At 34.1% G+C, this 25,974-nt stretch overlaps 2 protein-coding genes across 2 annotated transcripts; one reads left to right on the forward strand and one right to left on the reverse strand.

Annotated features, from left to right (window-relative positions):
* Positions 1-5,385: 5,385 nt before the first annotated feature.
* Positions 5,386-10,239, reverse strand: LOC121980400 (CBS domain-containing protein CBSX1, chloroplastic-like). Its single transcript, XM_042532422.1, has 8 exons — positions 9,926-10,239; positions 8,849-8,936; positions 8,709-8,773; positions 7,730-7,778; positions 6,828-6,880; positions 5,878-5,993; positions 5,742-5,799; positions 5,386-5,662 (listed from the first exon to the last, which is right to left on the reverse strand). The coding sequence occupies exons 1-8, from the start codon at positions 10,118-10,120 to the stop codon at positions 5,588-5,590; spliced, it is 699 nt and encodes a 232-aa protein (XP_042388356.1). The 5' UTR covers positions 10,121-10,239; the 3' UTR covers positions 5,386-5,587.
* Positions 10,240-10,826: 587 nt separating this feature from the next.
* Positions 10,827-17,076, forward strand: LOC121980408 (ADP-ribosylation factor 1). Its single transcript, XM_042532433.1, has 9 exons — positions 10,827-10,870; positions 10,966-11,273; positions 11,351-11,389; positions 11,488-11,550; positions 12,886-12,904; positions 13,824-13,935; positions 16,249-16,296; positions 16,484-16,614; positions 16,782-17,076. The coding sequence occupies exons 2-9, from the start codon at positions 11,171-11,173 to the stop codon at positions 16,807-16,809; spliced, it is 543 nt and encodes a 180-aa protein (XP_042388367.1). The 5' UTR covers positions 10,827-10,870; positions 10,966-11,170; the 3' UTR covers positions 16,810-17,076.
* The last annotated feature ends 8,898 nt before the right edge of the window (positions 17,077-25,974 follow it).

A 25,974-nucleotide genomic window follows, 5' to 3' on the forward strand; every position in this document is an offset into this window, starting at 1 on the left:
TTTAACTAACTTATCCCACAAATCTTTTGCATTGTCGAAGGGGCCGACTCGTTTTAATTCTTCTTTTGATAATCCACATTGTAAAGTGTTGAGTGCCTTTGAATCAATTTATACTTTCTTCTTTATTTATTCTGTCCATTCCTCTTGATTGTTGACTGGTGATGTGTAGCCACATTGGATAATGAGTCATTGATCAATGTCTGTTTTGAGAAAAACTTCCATCCTTTTTTTCCAATATGGGAAATCGCTTCCATCGAATAGCGGAGGACGCACGGTCGAATATCCTTCGAATTGTGTCATTTGTTCTTGCACCAAAAATTGAGAAACAAAAAGAATGTCCAAGACTCTTGTCTTGGGATTAGCAGTGCTTGAAAAATAAAAAATATTCTAAGAAAAAAATGATGAAAAGGAAAAATTTTAAAAGATGCTTTGAAAAATGGTTAAGTAATTTCAGAGCTAACGAGGCTCTGATACCAATTGATAGATCGAATTAGTGCGATAGAGGGGGGGGGGGTGAATATCGCGCTTTTAAAACTTTTCTTTTCGTATTTCAAAACAATTCGAGTAAGCAGCGGAAAATATAAAGGGACAAGTTCGTTTACTTCGTTTGGAGCCTAGCTCAACTCCTACTCAAAGGCCCGCGATCCTTGATCGCACCGATGGGAAAATCACTATAGTCCTTCTTTCCGAGATCCTCGGAAAGAAGCAGATCATACAAATGAGCAAGATAGTAACAACCCTACTATCTTGCTTAAGTGAATTACAATGCAAGCTTATATAAAAATATACCGACAAGTAAATGCTGTTGAAGCTTTGGTCGGCACTTCTGGATAATGTGGCTTGCTAAGCTGATGAAGGCTTGTAGCACAGTTTGCTTACAGAACAGAACTTGAGTCGATCAGAAAGAGTTATTCTGAGCCTCAGACCTCGAGCTCCTTTTATAAGTTCCATTGTTGTTCGGTCGACCGATCCCTCTGTTCGGTCGACCGAACCTACTCCCTTCCTTCCTGACTTTAATCTGACGCTGGCTCGATCTTTTGCATTAACTGATCTTTAATGGTTCGGTCGACCTATCCCATTGTTCGGTCGATTGAACAGTGACCTTCCGTGTTCGTCGAGATCCGCACTTAATACTCCATTAATGATTTTATTGTTCGGTCGACCGAACCTCATTTTCAGTCGACCGATCATGCTGTGATACCATGTTTGTGAGCCTGAACTGTTTTGCCAAATTTGCCTGTTCGGTCGACCGAATCTTTTTTGGGTTAACTGATAAAATTCCTTGATCGGTTGATTGAACCTCCTGTTCAGTCGACTGAACCCATGGTAAATTGAAGGTTTCTGAGTGTTGGACGCATGACCACTGACAGAGCCTGATTCTGAGTTCTGAGTTCTGAGTCAAAAGTTATGACCCTTTGAAGCTCAAGGGGTCATATGATTCTACAACACAAAGTTAGTTCGATATAACAATAGTATTCCTGCAAAACAAAGTTAGCACAGTTATAATATATGAGTAGTAATATGCATGAGTATAACAGTTAGGACTGTCTTGATCTCAACTTGGAAATCATCCCGATTTCTTCAGTTGGATGAGCGACCTTAGGTTGTTCCCTTCAGGAACCCGACCTCGCTGTCGCTCCTCTAGTTATTTACCTCAACCTATCTGCCAAAACGTTGGGTCCTCCAGACCTGATTAGACTTTACTGTCTGGCCGTGATTAGGGCTTTCTCGATTGAGTAAATAGCCTGCACACTTAGCCAAATCATCATATCATAATAAGACTTAACTTGAACTTTTGACAACATCAAAACTCAGATTTGATTCTGGTGCACCTTGCACCAACAAGTATGTTTATCAACATAAATATATACTTGAATTACTTAAGAAATTTGGAATGGAAAACTCCAAAGACATTAAAACTCCAATGACCTCCAATGTAAACCTAGACAGTGACTCAAATGAAAAACCTATAGACCTCAAATATTACAGAAGTGTCATAGGAAACCTACTATATCTAATTGCCAGTCGACCAGATATTTTATTTATAGTCAGTATGTATGTTAGGTACCAAACTTGCGTTAAAGAATCACACTTGGCTAATCTTTAGATACTTAAAAGGTACGTTCAACGTAGGAATGTGGTATCCTAGAATGGCCAATTTTGAACTTATAGGGTACTCTGACTCAGATTATGCCAACTGTAAACTCGATAGAAAAAGTACAAGTGGTGATTGTCAACTACTTGGATCATCACTTGTCAGCTGGTTTAGTAGAAAGCAGCACTGTGTTGCTTTATCTACTACTGAGGCCGAATATATAACAATAGGAGAATGTGTTGCACAATTATTATGAATGATGCACACCCTAAAAAACTCCAATCTAAATTTTAAAAACACAAAAGTGTTAATTGATAATATTAACTCAATCAACCTAACAAAAAATCCAGTATATCATTCCAGAACTAAACACATTGAAATTAAGTACTACTTTATCAAAGATCATGTCACTAAAGGAGATATTGAACTCAATTACATTGAGTCCAAGTCCAACTTAGCTAACATATTTACTAAACCACTCCCTGAAAGTGAATTTAGCAACTTATGTCGATAATTAGGAATGTGTTTCATAGACTAGGACTGCTACTATTTAAAAGAGTTTGCAAAATCTAAGGAAAGTCTTTACATTTATTTTCTAAAATTCCTATTTCCTTTAACTTTCAAAATTAACTTTAGCCATGGTCTAGACACATCCATAGAAAATATACACCTATAGATCTAGGACTTGAGTATCTTACAAACACACTAAGTTTACCTTGATTGTGTATTCACAAACTTAGAACGACGTGAGATACGTAGGTCATTGTCTGGACTTAAGATGCTTATATCCATGCATCAATGCAAGTCTGGGCAAGAAATACCAAATTATTATGATCAGGTTAAGTAATCCATCTTAATCAAATACTAACTTGATATATGTACTTGACTGACCAAGTGAACACTGTTATCTTCTGATAGTCAGTTAGTAACTAACGGTTAGACATTTAAGCACAATTTCTAGATAAATACTTTCCTTAAATAATATCAAGTTCAGGGAGAGAATATTATGAAAAATACTTTTAAAATTTTTTTCTCATCTTAAATTTTTTTCTCTTCTTGTTTTTTTTTAAAAAAATATATTCTGGTTTCAAAATGAATTCACTTAAATGGTTTAAAATTTTTTTACTTTTTCGGTGGTTTATTTGAAAATATTTGGTAAAAATATTTTTTTAAAAAAATTGAAAATTATTTTATCACTTTGAAAATTATTTTAAAAATTTTCTTCTAGTTCTTGAAAATTTTTTACTTACTTTAAAAATTACTTTGTAACCTACTATTTTGAAAATTTCAAATTTACCTTTACTCAAAAAAATTATTAGAAAAAATATTTTTGATTTACAATCTTTTGACTTAGTACTTTTTATTCAAAATCTCTCCCTAAGGCTGAAATATACTACATTCCTTGTCAATTTTTTCACACCTATCTCCCATGCTTACTTTACATTTTTGTTTTAATTCCTCCGTATATATTTTTTTTTTGATGAATGTCAAAGGGGGAGGGTAAGAGTTATAAGCAAAAGATAAACTAATCTTGAAAATATTAACCCTAAACTAACCAAGAGAAAACAGAAATTACAATTACTCAACACTTTTATTCTCTTGAGTCATGCTATTACTATTTCATTTTTTACATATCTTTTCCTAACTTTAACTCGGGTTATCATTGCATCAAAAAAGAAGAGATTATTGGTACGATTTGCACTAATGGTCTAACTCAGGTTTTGATTAATGACAAGTGAGTTAAGTTAGGTGCCTTTGTGATTTAAGTGCTTTACCAAGCGTGCATGAATTGACGAGTCTGAAGGACCAGATACTAAGCTGAAATCCAGCTAGGTCTGCAGCACCAGATAGCTGGTGTGAAGTCCAGATGGTCAGCGACTTGACTTGATATTTGGGTTTAGGGTTTAGGGTTTAGGGTTTACCTCATGCCCACCAAGTCTTCATGTCAGTTGGGTCTACGGACCTGACAACTGACATGAAGACTTGGTGGGCATGAGGTAAGTCGACTGTAAATTGGTAAGTGAAGGTAAGTCACTGGAGGAGAGTGACTCGATGAGGACGCATCCCGGTTACGAGACTGTAGGCGTCAGTCCAGTTTAGGTCCATTTTGGATCCCTAAACTGGGACCTTGACTAGATCCTGGTCTCAGGAGAGACAGAGTCTAATTACTACTCAATATCATTATGCCAACACTTGTCTTACATGTTATTATTTAATCTATGGGACTAATATGTTTTACAGGGTAAGAAGAGCACAAAAAGCCTCGGGTGAACAGTACCCGATGCGCTTTCTAGGAGATGGAAGGAGCCTTCAAGCAGTGGAAGGTGCCTTTGCACTATTCATAGAAGGCGCTTTCCGCAGGATAAAAATCAGATCTCGTCGCGGCTAAAGGCCAGTTTGTTCGGGATCAAATTTGTCGGGTTGGAGGCACCTTCCTCAACATTTATAAGGGTTTCTTGACCTAAGCTTCTACAACAACATCTATACAAGCTTCTACACGTCCGTTTGAGGTTCCAACTGTTCCGACTTCTTGCTGTGACTTTGCTACGACGCGGTTGCGCCTGACTACAGCAGAAGAGCCGACCGACACCGAGCCTAAGCTGATAATCTTAGAAGGTGTTGGGCAACAAACTTGTAATTTATGTACTTAATTATTCGCAAAAGGATAAGTACAATGTATTGCACTTGTTTCATCTTTTTATGTACTCGATTCCTTTTTTTGAAAGTATCGTTAAAGATATTTTAGTGAACTACTCATTGATAGATCCGCAAGACTTAGACCTTAAAATAAAAGTCACCGAAGATTTCGAATTAAGTAAAACCGAACGTGTGCTCTTTTACTTATTCTTCTATTTCACTTTCTTACTTAGTCTTCCGCTGCGTACTTTGCTTTTAAATTTATAAAAAAAGATAAATTTTGAAAACCACATGATTCACCTCTACGTGTGACTCAATCCAATATAATCAACACTAAATCGATATAAAATGATCCAATAATTTCAACTATTTTTTTTTAAACAAACTTCCAACAACTAAAACCATCGATTAACCACCACCTCCAACTTTCGGAACCGCCACAACTTTCAACTCAAAAAAGATTAAAAAAAAAAAATTAAACCAGCAATTCAAACAGCCTATTTACGGTTACTTTGAGACGGGAACCATAATCAACCCGGCCTCAGATAGGCTGGTGCTGATTCCAATTCCAGCCCGTTTAATCAGGTCAACAAGTAACTGGCCTGTTGACCCGAGATCTATCGGGGGCCAACAACGACCACGTTTCATGTTCGTTTGAGAAAATATAAAGCAGGGACATAACTGAGTCTTCACATGATCAATAATCACTGTCCATACCTATTTTGATGTATCCTAATTTAAGATATCTAAAACATAAATATGCATCAAAAGCCTAGTCTCAATGATCAGACAACTGCAGCAGTGCGGTCTAATAATCCGTAGTGGCTCCTTTAATATGTGCTTCCCATCCGGGAATCAAGAATTCACCCTCTTTGCATGCTTTATCTGGAGTGCTGCACTAACCACGTTTCCCCTCGTGATAACACCTACCTTCAGTGGGCATGTTGAAAACCTCAATAGCAAGAACTAAAAAAAACGCACACAATTTAACAACTGGAACATCACATACCAATTTACCAGCACTATCAACGACTGGAAATCTGCGGTGTTTTGTCTCCAGTAGCAGCCTGCAATTAGCAATTGCAATTTGTTTAGCAGTTCAACATTCTTGCTGAAACATAAAGATCGGAGACAATGTGTAGAACCTTGCAGCATCTTCAAGATTGGTAGTTTCACGAACCACAAGAGGGGCATCAGTCATCACCTCACCAATAACTTTACCATTTGTTTTACGTAGCAGCTTTTGGATTTCATTGAATGTCTGCAACAGTATAAGAACGTGAGGTTCCGCATTCTGACACATAATTCAGTGTGCATACAGGTCTAGTTATTCCAAAGGAAACAAAATAGTATCTATTTTGGGTCGTATATCTCAATGTTTCATCCACGAGAATTTGACATTGTCTGGGTAAATAATAAATTTTACAAAAATGCTTCTTCCTGCATGTTTCACTTCCACAACTGCAGTATAAAAAAAATGCACATTACAATATAAAAATGCTCCCAGTAATCTACACTGATCCACAAGGAACTAGTACCAATAGGCCAATAAACAATACAGGAATTTGTTGCTGAGATAACTACGTTAAGAGGTAAATATAATCTAGCAACAATAGGGCTTCTCAAGTTCCATGGATGAGCTCTTGCCTTATCAGGTGCATTTATTTTCTTGCAAGATTTCTTGAAACAAAAAAGAACAATTATATCGCATCACCATATATTATGAAAAAAAAAATCCCCTAATGAACTTGACTATCAGAGATTAACTAATGGCATTCTATAATTATGGACTAACATGTTGACAGGATGACACATTATGATCCTTAATTGAAGCTATATGATTTATTGAAAGTCTAATACCACTACCATGGAGAGTATCTGCAAACAGTTAACAATCTTTGACTATAGATTTGGGCCATAAAAAAGAGACCATGTTGCTTACTGCTTAGTGAAGCAACAATTCACCTTGTTTCAAAAAATATCTCAAACAAACCAAATTTGCAGTATCACCTAACCATATTTGTTCTGAAAAAAATATATTGAGCAGAGAAATAATATGTATTACAAGGAAACAAAGAAAGCAAATATGACTCACTTTCCATGAACTATCAACCTCAGGAAACATGCTTGTATCAGTTTGTCCACTACCTGAGAAGAATAGGAACTTTTAGATAGTGCATTGTCTACGATAGAATTATAGAACTATAAATTGAAATCTAAATCATTGCTCTTGTTGTAAAAGGAAATAATTATATTTGAGAAATAATGGTTTCAAGATGCCTTAAGCATAGAAGTGCATGACCTTCTCCTAATATGTTAGGTACCTTTAGTGTTCTAAGTTATAGAAAATTACTCCTAGATTTTTTTTAAAAAAAAAAATCAAGTGAAAGTCACAATTCCAACTGCAAACGATAGTGACAACAAATATCAGCTTTCTTGAAGGACCTATTTAGCCTATGAACCATCAACTTAATCAACCATCCACCTTCACTAGGACCCAGACAGCATAAGGCCATTCGAAAGGAACCACAATTCTTGCAGTTGCAATAAGAGTAATTTGACTAACATCGTATCACTTTCCAGAGACCACATAAAGTTTTCATGTAATGTTGCCAACCATATTACATTTACAGCACCTCTCTCATGTGCATGGCACATGATGAACACTCTTAGATGGTAATAAATTAGTATATTATAGAATTATGACATGCATAAAGTTTTGCAATCAAGCAATCTGTTCCATATTGCTTCAGAAAAAGCTATGCAGAAAGCAAATAGTAGAACTAGAATCAAGAACTTAGAACCTTAAGCAAGAGTTAAAAACCTTCAAGAATAACAATCCTATGAGGCACAACAGATAACTTTTATAACAAATAAGAAAATGATAGTGATTCCTAAAAATCTCAGTACTCTAAAAAGACAGAATATGCATTTTAGTTTGGTAGAATTACATACACAGTACATTCAGTTTTGACAATGAAAAATAATTAACAAAACCTGAAATAGAATCCAGAGCTAACAAATCATAATCTGAAACCACACCAACCTGCAAAGCCAAAAGAGGAGGGACCATATGATTAAAGAATTCATTGGCAAACATGGACAAGTGAATCATTAAACAATAAGGCAAACAAAATAAGCATAGTGAATGAAAGATGAACTTCCACACAGTAGAGAGGAATCAAGGTACAGTAGAATAAAATCAACATTTGTGGGACCCAACAACGCTGAACTAAAAGTCAGAGGGATATGAAAGAAGAGAGCAGACTGCTGCAACAGAGTGTGGCACCATCAATTCTTGCCCTTATTTTCCATTCCCTCTCATTTTTTCCTTTGACAAAAGGCAACTCACCTAGATCAGCTTTACTTATATCTATTACATCTTCATTTCCATTTCTATTGTTCTTAAAGAGGATTTGTCAAAAATCAACTATTCATAACAAAAGTCATAATTGCTTTTGCATCTAAATGATGTAGTATATCATTCTTTATTATATCTGAACCTCAAGGAATAAAAGGGAGAAAAGTGGCGTTCCTTATACATAACTAACAACCCTCAATGAGGAGATAGAATCTTCAGCTCTAGCATAATTACTATATGATCAACTAAAATATATCCACCTCTCAAGAAGAAAGTGATATGTATAAAAAAAAGGTGATATGATAAACTCATTTGAATTCGTTGTTCTATTCTCCATTATTCCAACATTTTTATTCCATAGTTCATTTTTTCTAGCATAACTGTACAAGTTAAATATTCAAATCCATCAACTGAAACATATCAACTCTCTTTAAAAAAGTCATATGGTGAAACATGAAAAAGGATGAATCAATTTTCACATAGTCATCAAGAAATAATAGTTAAGATATGGAGAAAATGTTCTGTGGCAACAAGTTATTCTTAAAATGTTTGATTATCACAAAGAAGTATTTGATAACTGAAAACAAAAGAAATGCAGCGAAGAAAATTGCATACCAAGTTCCAGTCATCATCAATCACAGGAAAGCCGGTGACCCTATTCTCTACTAAGAGCTCCAGTGCTATTCATTTCATTTGATGTGTTCATTCAGAAAATTTCCATGGACAAAAAGAATAAAAAAGTTAACAATTGTTACCTTCATCGACTGATGTAGAAGGCTTTACAACATGAAGATCTTCCTTCTTGGTCATAAAATCACCAACTGTGTAAAACCCATTGTCTTGCTACAGTTTGAAAAGTACAAAAATTTAACCAACAAATATGATTTACAGAACCATGTTCATTGTAGCCAATACTAATTGGAAAAAAGAAGTTAAGAAAACCACATGGAAATCATTATACTCTCACAGTAGTATTAGCACAGGGATGAAATAGATTCCAGCTAGGTTAGGTGCAATGAGTTTAAGTGCATATCAATTGATAACTGTTTGATCATCCATATAACATAAACAGAACCCTTATAAGTTGTAACCACCAGGTCCACCCTATCGAAACTAAGATAAAATAACACAAGAAATATATAGATCCAAGATTACCCTTGTTAGTATTTCCCAAGCCAAACGACACTCTAAGTACTCGATTTCCCACTTGCAAATCATTTAAAGGTCAATGTGTAAGCCTCCCACTGTAAACAATACAACCTACTTCAATAAGCCTCTCTTCCTACATTATCAGCTTTTCAAAAGTTTTTTTTTTAAACACGAGAATTATTGGCTAGCTTCAATTAACAATTCATTATGAGAAGTGGTTCTTAATGGAAACAACTAGCTGTAGAAATTTTAGGATTTCAGCTATTGCAAATCCCATGTTTTCATTACTGATCGATGCTTTCCATTTTCACCTTTCTCTTTAGATGGCCATGTAAATTGTCTTCTATTTGGAAAGCCAGAGAGGTAACTTGTGTATATAAATTTGCATTGCAAACCAAAGAAATACAGAATACAAATATGCAACCTTCCCATAACTTTATCAATTAACAATTCATGTAAAAAAACAAAAGCTTTTCCATACTAATACTGTTCTCTAGTACACCATGACTCCTGTCGTGGACATCTACAGTGAAGAAAATTCGCATATGATCCCAAATTCAAGAATTAATCATGGAAGAGAAGGTGAAGGCGAAGCCTTTCCCCATCTAGGGCTCAGAATTAAGTCCTCATTGACACAAAAAAAGGAACTCGCGGAAAAAGTGAAGAAAAAGAGAGATTCACACCGATGTGACGGTCCCGTTGTGAGCTAGGGCAACGGGTAGTGATGCAGGAGCCGGAGGACGTAAAACGAACAAGCGCTGACGCCTTGGAGAGAGGAATGGAGCGGGGCGCCGGCTATGGAGGGGGAGCAAGGAAGGCGATGCATTCACGCCGAGAGTGGGAGGAGAACGGACAAGGACAAGCTCCATGGATAGCATATCTCCTCCCTCGGTACCTCTCTCTCCTCGCTCGCTCGCTCGCTCTCTAGAGAGAGGTCGTTGGCTCGCCGCGGGTGCAGGCGTGGAGACTGGGGAGTGGTCCAAAATGAAGGCGTCGCGGGATACTCCACATCTTGTGATTTTTTTTTGCGTCATCATTCTTTGCCAAAAATATTCTTATAATAAAAATATTCTTATAATAATTTTAAAAAACACTCTATTTTTTAAAAAAAATTCACTTCATATTATTTCTCCAAATATTCTTGTAATAATTTTGGTAAAAATTATTTTAATGTACTTAAAATTATTAAATAATTATAATTAAATTTATTTTAATAGTGATCAAATTTTCATAAATGTACTGTGCTAATTTAATAAAAAATTAATTAAATACTAATAGAACAATTTTATTAAATACTATTAACCATTTTGTATTAAAACTATTATAACCTAAAGCATTTGACCAAATTTACTTCAACCAGTTTTGGTTAAAAATATTATATGTAATTTACTCGAAGCCATTTTAAATAAAGTAACTACTTTAATTTCTAATGATTTCGACCAAAGCAGAATGAGATTTATAATTTTTTTTAAAAAAAAATGAAGTGTTATTTTATAATAATAAAAATAAGAGGTATTTTTTTATTCTATTTTAAATATTTTTAAAAAATATTTAATTATGAGGGGTATTTAAAGGGTATTTAGCGTCGGAAGGGAAGAATATTGCGAGCTCCTTTCACCCGCTCCAAGGTTTCTTTCTCTTGCACTGTCTCGTTCACCTCTCTTCTTCTTCTTCTTCTTCTTCTCTGATGCCTAATTAATTCCTTACCGATGTCAATGACTAGGGTTTCTGCTCCTCGGATCTGAGATCGCCTCGAGTATATCTCTGTCGCACCTCCTGGATTAAGGAGACGGGAGTCCTCTTCACCCGGATGCTCTCCTCGCGGTTGCTCTAATTGATTCCTGACCGATCTCAGTGACTAGGGTTTCTGCTCCTCGGATCTGAGATCTCTTCGAGCATATCTTCGGCGCACCTCCTGGATAAAGGAGATGGGCATCCTCTTTACTCGGATGCTCTCCTCGATCTTCGGCAACCGCGAGGCGCGGATCCTTGTTCTAGGCCTCGACAATGCCGGGAAAACCACCATCCTCTGTGAGTTACACCCCGCCCTCCCTTGTTCCTTCACTATGTCCTTGGATCTGTGGGGTTGATTTGGTGCTTTGTTTCAGATCGGCTTCAGATGGGCGAGGTTGTTTCTACGATACCAAGTCGGTGAATTTCCTCTCTCTCTCTTTCTCTCTCTCCATTTTGAAGTTTGGAAGATTCCAACTATTGGTTGTCTTGTTCCATTTCTATTTTGTTTCAGCGATTGGATTTAATGTAGAAACCGTGCAATACAACAATATCAAGTTGCAAGTCTGGGATTTGGGTACGTCATTCATTCTCTGATATTTCTTTGTTTGATCTAGATGCTTTCTGTTAGTAGATACTACTGTCTTTAAATTGACATGGTAGATTGATCAGATTTTATTGCTACACTTGTGGTTGATGCTTAGTTAGGTTTAGATGGTGTTATCATTTCTCTTAGTGATGTTTGGATAGGATCCAAGAATGATGACGGTGATGCATATTTGTGATAACATCATCTTTTAAGATGTAAGCATGCCACTTTTCATTTTAGCGAGCTTCATGGTTCATTCAGGAATGAAAATGAACTAGATCTACCAAGTGTGAATTGGAGCCTCTTGATTATAGAATGTGGGTTTGGTGCTCATTGCTGGCACATTTTTTTGAGCTTCTGTACTGGTTATTGGGTTAAGGAAATGGATCAATATTACTTAGAAAGAAAAATTTTGTTCTTCAATGGCGCAATGCTAAGAAAAAAAGTAGGAATCAAAGCGAGTTTATGGTAATGAGTGGGGTTACTGATAGACTTGCATAAAACTAGTCATAGTTTTTTTTTACCTAATTGATGAGCATTACTTGATCCCTTCTTGCCTGGATTCAAGTTAGATATAAAAATATTCACTTTGGAATCAAAGTAATTCTTGCTTTGCTTTTTGTTGAGGAGCGCTTACTTCTTCCTTCAAAACCCATTGGCGTTTGTATAATTGATTGTTCCATTTGTTTACATTTGATATATTGGCTAGCTTGTATCGAATGCCACACTGATGAATTCTTAAACTAGATGCTAACCTAATCAACCCCTTTGTACTTATTGTTGAAGTTTGCCCTACCAAGCTTAATGCCAGCCATAACATTTTGGGTTTGGTTATGATTTAGTATTTATTTATAGTGTGCAGAGATTTATCATAAAATAAAGCAGTTCTTTGCTTTAAAACTTTCAATTCTTTAGTAATGGATGCACAGTTGACTATCCTAGTGGATGTTTGCATTCTGTTGAGGATAACACCAATGCCAGTTCAAAGAGATTTAGAATTTCATTAGGATTTGAGTCAACCTCATGAACTTGGATCTTGATTTTATTTATTGTAAGACTACATTGGCACTCTTAACTAGTAAACACAATCAAAAATGAAAAATCTAGATATTAGTAGCTAATGTGGCCTTTCGAGAATTAAATTATGGGATAGATATGTAATTTTAGTTACTTTGAATTCATGGTTTGTTTGTTTTTTAGTTGTTTTTGCTTCTTCTAAGGATAGATATGAAGTGATCTTGACTTATATATTACAAGCCTTCTTTGCTGTTGTATCTTTTGATGATTTTGTTTCTGACATGACTTTATTGCTTAACTGAACAGGTGGACAGACAAGTATCAGGTAGCCCCTTTCCAGTTTTTACCTGTCAATGTTACCATGGTTTCTGCATCTTCTGAATTTACTTGTCCATTGTCAAATTCTTTCCTGTTGGGGTGCCTTTCCTTTTAGAGAAAGGAGGAAGAATGATAGAAAAAATCTGCATTTTTTTGGAGAGAGGGGTGTGGAAAGGAACCAAGAGGTTTTTTTTTCCCCTTTCACTCTCTCAAATATATGAAAGTTATCATCACAACTACCTCACAATGCTCTAACTCGTGTCCATTTGCCATCACTTCAAGTGTTGTCTGATCTTTACTTTTTTAGAAAATAAATGAGGATATAATACATTTCCTGATTCCTCTTTATTTCCATTCTTTCCTTTCTAGAGAAAAATAGGTTTTTTTTATTTATTTCCTTCATTTTTCATCCCTATCTTTCTTTCTTTTCTAGTTTCTACCTCTCTATGGGAACACAATTTTAAACTCTCATCTCAAATAATTCTACTCTTGATTGGAGCTCGTATTCTGCACATCAACACGTGCTGGTTCTTCATTATGTTTCATATTGGATTTAGTCTCCTTGAAAAATTGGAAGGGATATTTTTTTCTGTGAGAGTATTATCCTAGTTTGTACATGCATGAACTCAATTTCTGAGAAAAATTTGTATTATCTTTAATATTATGTGAATTATGATATTTTAAATTTTCTCATAATATCAGAAATCATTCAGATGTTTGAATATTTTAATATAAACATATGATTTTATTGATTCCACTAGTTTGACCAATATACTAATAGTGAGTCATAGCTGGATTATGTCATTGGTCAGTCAAAGTCTAATAATGTATACCCACAGATATTGTTTTATTTATTTTGGCATATATACTAACTTATTGATGCACTAAAATAACTAAAGTCATCATGCTTTTTTTTTTCTTTGTAGACCATATTGGAGATGCTACTTTCCAAACACTCAAGCTATCATATATGTTGTTGATTCGAGTGACACTGACAGGCTGGTTACAGCTAAGGATGAATTCCATGCTATCTTAGAGGTACACATAAGTTGCAAATATATGTTTTTATTTTGTAGTTAGATGACAGCCAATTGCACCTGAAATTAAATTAGGCAATCAGAAATTTTACTAAGAAAATTCATTAAGTCCACATCAGATGATCATTATACTCAATAAGGAATTTAATGGTCTTGATTCTGTGTCCACACATTGTTTTCAAATGTATAGTTATCATATTTATTTTTGACATCACTGGTTTATTATGTCCTTAAGGAACTATGCTGCTGCATCCAAATATGTATCATTTTCTTCATGTATGGTAGGGTGTTTATTTTTGTGAAGCTGGCAAACCTTTTGCAACACTTAAAAAATCTACTGGCTTCCATCCTTGAAGGCCAACTCATCTCTTGAAGACCACTGTTTTGTTAGTTTGAACTAGCTATGGATTCTAAATGGCATGAGTTAAGCAAGACCTAGAATCTATGTGCTGCTGCATACCATTTACAATCTTGTTGCCCGACAATAGAATTTTATTATATAGTCACTTGATTGAAGAACTGAATAACATTTGCATGCATGACTCTGATAACAGAAAGAAAGTACCACTTATCAGGATTATCATAGGCGATAGCATCATAGATTTGATGATTTCTTCAAATGCCAAAGGATAAATACTTTGGGAAAGTTAGTCACAAGTCGATAGTCACTTCTTGTGTCTTTTATTGTCATACCATTTAGTTCACCTGCTGATTGAATATATGCTAGTCTCTGTGTTTGGCCTCAAATTTTGGTGTGCATGAAAATTACCATTTCTCGTGCATCTTAATCTCAATTGTTAATGCATTATCAAAGATAAAGATTTATCGACAATGAACTCATTTAGAATGTATTCATAGTTGAATTTTCACAATCACCATTATGTGATTGTTGTAATGGTCCCCATCATAGTTTGTAGGATCGTGATCCTACGTAGGATTGATTTGGAGTTAGGATTGGATCGGTAGGATCAGGATTGGATAGGTGGATTAGATATTGATTATGTTGATTCGAACACATGCCGGAAACAATCTTCTAAAGACCATTCCATTCAGTAGAATATTAGGAAATAGACATCCAAAATTTGTAATTTTGGAGAAAGGAGCGAGAGAAAATATTTGTGAGGATCAAAACTGCCGAATATCAACTAAACAAATGTTTTAAATAGTCTCAAACCCCTAATGATGCAAAAGACAAAAATATCCTTTTTACAATGACAAATTGGTTGGAGTCTCCGAAAAGATTTTAAACTATGTTTTTTGGGCCTAAGATTGGGTAGTTACAGGTTACATCCGTTGATAAATGGAGATCTCTAAATGACCTTCAATTTTATATATTGTGTGTTTTGTGCTCAAAGTGTAGAATCATAGCGATCTTGTACGATTCCACTACAAAACCCAATCCCAATTGATCCCGGATATCCTACAATCCAGATTGCCATTTTGCAAACCATGGTACCCATCACCAATAGCTGCAGAGAACAATGAAGTTACTTATGAGAGAATTGGGGAACAGAAAGCCTAAACTAAAAATTGACACCTATACACATTAAGCGCCAAATAGAGGAGTTGGAAACTTAGAAGTCTTGCTTTTAGTTTTGGATCTTAGTTTGTTAGAATATGAATGACTACAAGATTCAACAAAGAAGATAGCTGCAAGAGATATGGATATCAACTAAATTTTTTAGCACCTGTAGCGCTAAGTGCCAAACATTGTTGGAATCTTAGAAATCTTGTTCATAGATTGGATCTTAGAGATTTAGAATATAAATGACTAGAAGATTTCAGCATGCTGTGATGAGTTCTGATCCTTATTTACTTTTATTTGTTATTTATTATCTTTTCTTGTCACACTTGGAGAAGTTCATGCTACAATCTTATTTATAACATGTAGTTGTGGTCATTTTGTCCATCTGGTTTCTAAATATAATAACCTCAAAAGATGATAAATAACTTGTGGAAGTTAAGAGCATTGGGAATGAGTCATAATACTATCTATTAAAGAACTATGAAACCATCTTATGTTTTTGGATTATTAGTTTCTTAACCCGTTATTTTGATGGAACAATAACATAAAAAGTTCCGCACGGACATGATCATGATCGAATCTCTGATCTCTATATCATATGATGATCATATAATTTAGAGCTACAATTTGGATTCAGCAGAACGGCATGTAACACTCCATCAGTCTTATGTATGCTGGCAAAGCACTGTAAATTTTCATAGATTTCTATCAAATATATTGCATTGGATGAATTTACATATTTATTTTATGGCTATATTTATGATGGTAATCCATCATTTTTTTTTGTAGGAGGAAGAGCTAAAAGGTGCCGTTGTCCTTGTGTATGCTAACAAACAGGTGAGTGAATTACTCCTGTCTGACACAAGTACTTATTACTCTTCTTTTCCCTACTTTTTCTGCACAGGGAAGTTGAGTTTTATAATCTTTTGATGCTTTTCACTCATTTCCTTCCATTGTCTGAGAGCTTACTGAAGTATTATGTTGTCACTAAAGATGCAATGAGATCTTATCTATAAATGCACAGGATCTTCCTGGTGCTTTGGACGATGCTGCAATAACAGAAGCCTTGGAACTTCACAAGATAAAAAATCGGCAGTGGGCTATCTTCAAAACTTCAGCTATAAAAGGAGAAGGTCTATTCGAGGGTTTGGATTGGTATGCTCTATAAACCCTTTTTGATATGCAGATTAAGTCTAGCAAATGAGGATCACATAAATAAGTTTTAAAAAAAAAAAAAAATTTAGAGTGTTTTAACATAATCTGCTTCACTTGGAATGATTGTTCATTTTTCTTTTATTTTCTTTTTCTTTTTTTTAATGCAGGCTTAGCAACACTCTGAAATCTGGCTAACTTTTTGCAAGACCTCGTGGACGCAGTCAGTCAGGCTCAGGTGTATTCTAAAGGCTGCTTGTAGTTGTATGTTAACTAATATTGATTTAACATCTTGTTTCGATGTTCGCTAGTCGGAGATATCATAGTAGAAATTTTACATGCAAAGGGTTGAAGTCATTGGAGTGCATTTTTTTTTACCTTATTTTATTCTACGAAATTTTCTTTGGAACCAACAAGAAATTCAATTCTTAAGCAAATTTGATTGGCTGCATCAGCCACCTGAAATGTTGTTATAGTGATCCCGTTGGAAATGACTAGAGTCAATTTTCATTTCAAAATTAGAAATTATACAACAGAGAAACGTACAAGTAGACTAGAGATCCGGACGAATATTCTCGTGTCTTGTGATGCCGTGATGGAATAACAATTAAGTGATGCAACTCTTTATTATTTGTTGTGTTGCCATAAACAAAACTTAGTTTCCAATTCGTGTTTGTTTTTTTTTCCCATTAGATTTGGACAAGGTTGTTGCATCTGTGGTGATTTTTTGCATAGCAAGGTACGCCCATAGGGAAAGGAGGCCATTAAGTTGTAGCATTGTAGAAGGTTAATGGATCATGCAAATGATGCCTTGTAAGCTAATTGCAGAATCATGGTCTAATTGAAATGACATTGTGAAGCTGTGACAAAATCGATCTAGTTCTTACTGTTTCTGACAAAATCGATCATGCAAATGATGTCTTGGCTGAGGACTGATGCACGATGATATGGTTGTTCTTTGTGAGATTTCACCGGAGAAAGTTATAATTCATAATCACTCAGTGAAAATTAACGGCATTCAACCCGTGCACGCGTGAAAAGTTGAGCAATGAGCTAAAGTTCATATTTTGAATTTATAAACAATTATATTACTGAGTATCTCGTGGTTAGCTATCAGGGTTTCTAAAATCCATGCTACCCGGATTGTCCATCAGGAGATTTTTTGTGGCAAAAGGTGAATACGCTCGTCCTCAGCGTCCCCGTCAATCCGTCCTAATGTCAATACGGAGGAGGTAAATCATGGACGACTACTAGCCTTTGGAATAGTGGCTAGCACATAAGGGAGATATTTATCTCGATTTTGTCGAGATTTAAACCCCAGACCTCATTGTGACAACACCTCATGCGCTAGCCACTAGACCCATCCGAGGGGACGCCCATTAGGAGACTCTTTTCGTTATACAAGAATGTTTAATTATGTTCCGAAGTGAGGATAAATGAGCAATATAATGTCACAAGCACCATTGATTTATTAGCAAAACGAACTATTTCAATATCAAAACACTAAATGAGAGAAGAACCTATCGAAATGATTATATTCAAGAAATCTGGATAAGTATTCTCATTTAAATTTATTTTAAAAGACTGAAATTATAATTAAGGAAAAACAAAAGGTTAAAGAGAAGGCAAGGTTGATCCACCAAAACATGTATTTGTTGTGATGCCGTTTGAACTTCTTCAACCACCAAAATATTTGGAATTAGTTTTTAAAATAATTCTGATCTGCTGACTTATTTAATTCTATTACCAATCTAATATAAATTAGGATTAATGCAGGGAGTAGAATATTATGAGACATGTTGGGAATTAATTAATTAATTAATAGATTCATCATTGTGAGTGCCCATATATATCATTCTCATCATATCCCTCTCAACTCCCACTGGCCAATAATAATTAATGTATCGCAACCATAAGTCATTAATTAATCCCAATTAGCTAGTCAAATACGTTGTCATTAAACTCCGAATATAAAGGGTGCTAAATTATATTAGGAAAAAAGATAAAAAAGGGAGTCCTTTATTTTTTTGTAATTGTCAAAAGGACACTTCAAGTTTAAAAAATAATATCTTATTTTATTTTTATCTAAAAATATCATTTTCCCAATATTATTATGCTTTAATTTAAATAAAATTACTACATATTTAATATTATTATATCAAAATATCATTTTTAAACTTGGTCGAAATTCACATCAATATTATGTATAGCAGTTTGGATTAAAATTGCAAACAAATAATACTAGTCAAGTTGATTTATACTGTATCAGTTTTTTTCAAAAAAAATATTACATATTTAGTAGCTTTAATTAAAGTTATTATAATAATATTTTTTAGAAGAAAAATAGGATGAAGTATGATTTTGATTTTAAAAAAAAAAATTGATGACTTTTTAATGAAAACAAGGTTTTTTTTAGATTATATAAATACACATATAATGTATATAATTTATACTGTATCAGTTTTTTTCAAAAAAAATATTACATATTTAGTAGCTTTAATTAAAGTTATTATAATAATATTGAAAATAATAATATTTTTTAGAAGAAAAATAGGATGAAGTATGATTTTGATTTTTAAAAAAAAATGATGACTTTTTAATGAAAACAAGGTTTTTTTTAGATTATATAAATACACATATAATGTATATCGTTTTTTTATAAATAAATAAAAGTAGTGTTCTACATTATTGTCCTCTATGATGGTCCTTCAAGATCTGCAATTAAAATCCCCATTTAAATCCCTTCTTTGTTTTTTCATGCATGCTCCTGAAATGAAAAATAATAATAATTTAAAAGAAAAAAATAATAATTCCATAAAGAATGATGCCCATCATCATAGTATCCTAGATCCCATACCCTGCTGTCGATGACTTATTTATTTATTTTTTAAATGGGACATGTAATTAAAGGATATTCGACTTCTCAACTATTCGTTACAAATATTTTTTGATTTATCTTGATAGTTAATGAAAAATTTTTATAAAATCAAATCGATCATCCAAAATTCGACGTTATCTAATCTGATTCAATTTTTTTTTTTTTTTAGATTTCAGTGATGAATATTATGCTGATCTACCAGATTGCAGCAACAGAATGGTTGCCTCCAAAGTCTCATCGTAATAGAATTATTAAATTTATAAATATACTCTAAAATTAAAATATCTAATTTAAATTATCTTATGCGACATTCATAATCAAGGCATAGAAGAACAATCTCTCATTTTTAATTGATATTAGCTATGAAGACTTCGGACCGATTAATTTTATAAAATTTTCTATTAACTATTATTAAGATAAATTATAAAGTTGATGTGGAGACTCATCCTTATCGTTAGTATTTTTGGATTTACTACTAAGATAAATCAGTAGTATTCATATGGAGACCTATCCTGGTGATAAAAGATGAATATGCTCGTTCCTAACGTCCCCGTCAATCCATCCTAGAGTCAACACGAAGGAAATAAATTATGGATGACTACTAGTCTTTGGAATAGTGATTAGATATGGAGACTCATCCTTACCACTAGTATTCTTAGGTTTACTATCCATTGAAGAAAAAATATCTCGCAATACATCGTAACTGAATCTTAAATTATAAATATTTAATCTATTATTGAAGGCCTAAATATAGAGTGAGGGATGGTCTGTATTTAGCGGACCAAGACTCTGATCCACTGCAATGATAAATAAAATTTACCTATTAAACAGATAAAGATCATTAAATCTATCTATCAATGTCCCTGATTTAAAAATAGACCAAGATAAATATGATTAGAGGATCCCACCTACTAACTATATCACTCTGCCTTAGTAGTAGAATCTCTCTTTCAACTATCAATAAAAAAATTATAAATATAGATAAAAAAAATCAAAGAAGCACCGATAGATGTGGCGTTCCTCTTTTAGTGTTTTTTAATCAAATGATGTCCCATCTCAGCAACTGTTATAAAATTATATACTTACCCTATCTATAGTTTTAGATAGATTTTAATTTTTTGATAATCGATTTCAAGTTTAAATCCTGAATCGATTTGATGTTAACAATATTCTTTATACCTGTTAAAATTCACATTATGAAATCCTAATTATTAAAACTCAAATTTGATATATTGTATTTAATATTTACATTATAACAACTAAACGGTAGAGCTTGCTCTAACATATTTATTTTATTCAACGATATTTATATTATAACAATTATGAAATCTTAATTATTACCATTCAAATTTATCATATTCACATACCTATCTGATCAATTTAGAGTAGACCTAACCACAGGTCGAGTCCAGGCTAAATCTGCCCCATGCTTGTAATCAGGTCAATGTGCTATTTGCCCGTTGACCTTGGCTATCGTGCCGAACTCCGGACCGGTTCCGATTCCAGGCTCCCAAAATCAACGAATCGCTTTTATTTATTTTTTTTAGGACCGTTAGACCAGTGGTTCTTAGCTGTTGAGAGGCAGTTGAGGGTATTTTTTTAGGATAATTTTTCCCGTGGTTAAAATCAATTTGATCATTTTTTTACTAACTTAACCTTTTTAACGATATTCATAGCCATTATGATTTTATACTTAACCTTATAGCGATTATGAAATTGTAATTATTAAAACTTAGACTTGATAGCTTTATTTAATATTTAGGTTACAACAATTATAAAATTATACTTGTTATAATAGGTTAAATTATAGTAATTACTAAATCGTAACAGCTACAGTTCAAATTGATCTTATTCACATGACTGTTCGATCCATTTAGAATTTAAATCTGAAATCGGCGTATTAAAAAGTTAAAATAGACCGAGCGCTAAATTGGAGGTTAGTTATATAATTTTACAAGGGCCGACCGAATGGAAGTTTTTCGCATAAAAAATAAAAGAGAGATTATCTCTTTAATGATTAAAAGAAAAAAGAAAGATGACCTTCCAATTTTTGTCAAACAATAATCGATGTGCTTGAGTCTTGGTTCTTTCTTTCCAGAGGATGCATGTAATAATTAAGGACGGGAAGCTTTATGGCAGTGGCGATCTATAACTATGCACATCATCATCACCCACATGACGCTCGTCTTGACTTCAAACTCCGAACATTCACAACCGACTGAAATTGTCAATCGGATCAATTAATATAACTAATTCATGGCGCTGAATTCTGTCCAACCGTTCATGTGATTATTTATAGCGACGCATGCATGCACAGTTCCGTAGCTGGTGTTTGTGTCCGTTCCTCCGTATCTATTGGAGCTGGCAATAATTCAAAATTTATGTCCCCAACCGTAAAGTCAAAAACCATTAATGGGACCGCCATGCATCTTCTTCCTGTTTTTTCTCAGTGGGTCAATATATATTAAAGCACTGATAGTCATGTTCTGAATATTAACTGAGAGCATCTCCAATACCAATTTTATTAGAGATTTGTAAAATTAAAAAAAATTATAAAAAAGAATTTTTATGATTGTGTATATAAGATTTAAGATTTTTAATTTAATAACAGATTTGAATTTTCAAACATATTTTTTTTCTCTTAAATATAGAGTTAATAATTAATGTCAATGATTGCCATAATGTTTTATAATGTTTTATTTTATAAATAATTAATAATAAGTTTACTTATGGAGAGAATTAATATGCATGAGCCATATAATTACATGTAGAGAATTACAAAAAAAAAAAAAAATTCACTTAGAGCTTTAACCATTAGAAATATTTCAATAAGTTTTGATTTTTTTAAAAAAAAACTTTATTATTAATAAAGGAACATTACCTTAATATTAAGAAAACAAAGAAATCTTTATATATAAAATTTAATTCTAATCTTATAGAGAAATTAAAAAAAAAAACTCTGGGCAGAAATTAAAATTAACATAACATAACTATTTACAAATTAAAATTCATAAATTTCAAAAATATCTTAAATATCATGAAAATAAAAATTATTAAAAATAATAATTGACCCACGCACCAAGACTCTAGGAGGGAGATCTACCTGCGATGTGACAAATATATTGACTGTTGTCACTTAAAACCATTAGAGGAAGAAGAACGAAAGGAGGAACCATCATCCCTGGAGTACTTGGAGAATGACAAAAATTGAAGACAAGGGTTAGAATTGAAAGAAGAAGAATAGGAAGTGGACGACGAAGAATAGGACAACAATAATAAATTTTATTGTTTATTGATGTTATCCCTAAGGACAGTATAATATATAGTATATATATAAAAAGTATTTGTGACCAATTAATAAATAATAGAATTATTCTAATAATTATTGTAATACTCTAGTTCTGAGATTTTGGTTAAGTATGACTTAAAAGATTAGATGGTACTATCCATATCACCAATGTACACCTTCCTTTTCGGATGCCCAAAGTTAAGCGTGTTTAACTTAGAGAAATCTGAGGATGGGTGGGCATGCCCGGGCGGGGACGTTACAAATGGTATCAGAGCGACCTTGCGACCGTGAGTGCGCCTATGGCAGGAGCACCCAGGGCACCGCCTAGCGAGGGAGATTCTGGGATTTGTCTGTGGTATGATTCGTGGTTACACAACGAGGACGTTGTGTCTTTAAGTGGGGGTAATTGTAATACCCTGATTCTGAGATTCTGGTTAAGTATGACTTAAAAGGTTAGATGATACTATTTATATTACCAAGGTGCATCTCTTTTTTTGGAAGCGCAAACTTAAGAACTCCAAAGTTAAGCGTGCTTAGCTTGGAGAAATCTGAGGATGGGTGACATCTTGGAAAGTTTTCCAAGGTGCGTGCGAGTGAGGACAAAGCACTCTGAAAGGATCTCCGGTGGTCTGTGGAGCTAGTCGTCAGCCCGATGGACAATTCTGGTGGCGTTCTCGATTCGGTCCGGATGGGACCCGCCCCCACCAGGGCGTTACAATTATAATATAATTAGTTTCTTTTAAAAATTATGTCAGGATGCTATTGCCACTCCAAAGCCCAAGTAAGATATAGGAAACAAAATTAGCTAATGAAGAGTTTAGAGTGATTTTCTTAAAAAAAAGAAAAGAAAGTAGAACCTAGTTGTTTCCTGCTTGCTCCCCTTATGCTACCTTTGATGACTTTTAATCTTCCTTGTGTTAGTAAAAATTTATTTCTCTTATCTATTTTACATCTTTTGGTATGCTAATTATTATCATTTATTGGGCATATTAAGGGTGATCATTAATCATTATCATGTAGTGGGAGTATTAAGGATGATCATTATTACCCTCAATCCTTCATCTTCAACCTATTGAATACTATCGCATACCAACTATCAACCTGATGGACCCATTCACATCAAAGACATAACTACTCAAGAGAGCCTGGACCTCACCGGTCAGGGGTCCAGGGTATAACCACTTGGGTGATCGCAAATGAGCACCTAAGACGACTGAACGAACCTCGTCCCGATCGGCAAGGTGAGCTTGTTCGATCACCTCGGTCGGCTAAGCAATATTTGTCCCGGTCAGCTAGTGATCCTCGTCCCGCTCGACGGGTTGAGCTTGTCCGATCATCTGCTTGGTTGGCTAAGCAATCTTCATCTTGGTCGGCTGGCGATCCTCATCCAGGTCGGTAGGTTGAGCCTGTTTGATCACCTTCTTAGTCAGCTAATCAATCTTCATCCCGGTCAACTGGCGATCCTCCTCTCGGTTGTTAGGTTTTGAGTCGGTTTATCTTTGACTTCTCTATACATGTAGGCGGATATCTTGACTTGTGAAAAACACGTGGAGGCCCTACCATTCCCTTACATCATTAATAAAATCTTTGGAGCCTCGGACGAATGTCTAAATGTTACTTTTTGGACCCAAAACTTGGGAGTTATAATTATGCTGCAATAAATGTTGATATTTGAATTCTACATGCATAGCCACCGACAAAGACTGATTTCGAATCACAAGTAAAAAATTATGACATTTTAAAGTTCTTGTTGGATCAATCCTACATCTAAATTAGGGGTGACAATTTTTCACCTGACACGAAAACACAACTTGAATCGAACACGAAAAAGTCAGGTTAGGGTCAGGTTTTATTGGGTTCGGGTCGGGTTCAGGTCGACCTGATTGACATTATTAATAAACGGGTCGGGTTCAGGTCAACCTGAAATGACTTGATTACAACCCGCAAATTCGTTTATAAATATTTTTAGGTTGGGTTTGGGTCGGATTCTGATTGAGTTCGGGTTAAAATAAGTATATTTTAATAAAATGAGTCTTTTCGGATCGGGTTCAGGTTAAAATGAATATATTTTTGTAAATGGATCATTTCAGGTTGGATCGAGTTCACGTTGGATTCGGGTTATGGGTTATTTCAAGTCGGGGTCGGATCAAATACAAATAAATATATCAAATTCGGGTCAAATAATTTGATTCAAAATATTAATTAGGTCGAATTTAAATTTTGATGTTATAATCCATCAACTCGTCAATCCTAACATGTTAACCTAAACTCGATCGAATTGTCACTCCTATTTTAAATGAATATCAGAGCCCTTTTACCCTTTGAGCTAAATATGACAAAAAACGAAGAGAAAAAAAAATCATGGATCCACCGCGTGATCTACACACCTTGTGGAAACTATAATATTATCCCCAAGATGCCTTTAACATCTAGGGCATGGATCGACCATAGACGTATTAACAAGTGGAACACATTAGTTGTCTATTTCTTCATTGAGTACTAATGTTTTGCTTATTTAGGAGAACGAAAATAAAAATTATAGTAATATTTTTCATGTGAAATTTCTTCCCTTATTTATTTCGAAAATATCTTTTATTTCTCTAATGGACCTATGGATTTTATAAATGCATCCACTCATATTTTTTCTTTCGTCCAAATCAGACGGAGAACAATTTCCTCCGTCAACAGTGCAAATCGAATTTCTCTACGAGACTACGACTGGACTCAAGCGACCTGGATGATGGCCCTGCACGGCCATGGGTGACCACTCCGGGAGGCATCCCGCTCATGAGGTTGCGTGAGGGCCTGAGGGGACCTCACAAATTAAAGCTGTGGGCGGGATTGCACTGCAGTTCTCTTCCTATGTCTTTTTTATTTTCTCATTCCCTTCCATTGAGATTTCTTTATTTGAATTTCTTTCCCTCTCGTTTTCATCATTCAATATATATATATATAGATTACTTAAATAAATAAAATTTAAAATTTATTAAATTAATATTGAGATTTTTGTTAATAATAAATATTTATAAATAACATTTAGAATTTATGAATTATATTCCTTCCCTCAATAATTTTTTTATGATATATAAATTTTAAAAATTAAACTCTACAATAAAGTAAACAAGATTAACATAAAAAAATGTAAAATAATTAAAAAATAAATATAAATTTAGAATCCGATAAAGCTTGAATCAAA

This window comes from Zingiber officinale, chromosome 1B, assembly GCF_018446385.1.
Source record: "Zingiber officinale cultivar Zhangliang chromosome 1B, Zo_v1.1, whole genome shotgun sequence".
In the NCBI taxonomy this organism is placed as follows: Eukaryota; Viridiplantae; Streptophyta; class Magnoliopsida; order Zingiberales; family Zingiberaceae; genus Zingiber; species Zingiber officinale.

Excerpts from the sequence above, each read along its gene's own strand:
- LOC121980400 (XM_042532422.1), bottom strand. The coding sequence starts at position 10,120 with ATGCTATCCATGGAGCTTGTCCTTGTCCGTTCTCCTCCCACTCTCGGC. Across the intron at positions 8,774-8,848 it reads TTCTACATCAGTCGATGAAG|CACTGGAGCTCTTAGTAGAG; the intron begins GTAACAATTGTT and ends TGAAATGAATAG. Across the intron at positions 7,779-8,708 it reads TTGATGATGACTGGAACTTG|GTTGGTGTGGTTTCAGATTA; the intron begins GTATGCAATTTT and ends TTGGCTTTGCAG.
- LOC121980408 (XM_042532433.1), top strand. The coding sequence starts at position 11,171 with ATGGGCATCCTCTTTACTCGGATGCTCTCCTCGATCTTCGGCAACCGC. Across the intron at positions 11,390-11,487 it reads GGTTGTTTCTACGATACCAA|CGATTGGATTTAATGTAGAA; the intron begins GTCGGTGAATTT and ends ATTTTGTTTCAG. Across the intron at positions 13,936-16,248 it reads AATTCCATGCTATCTTAGAG|GAGGAAGAGCTAAAAGGTGC; the intron begins GTACACATAAGT and ends TTTTTTTTGTAG.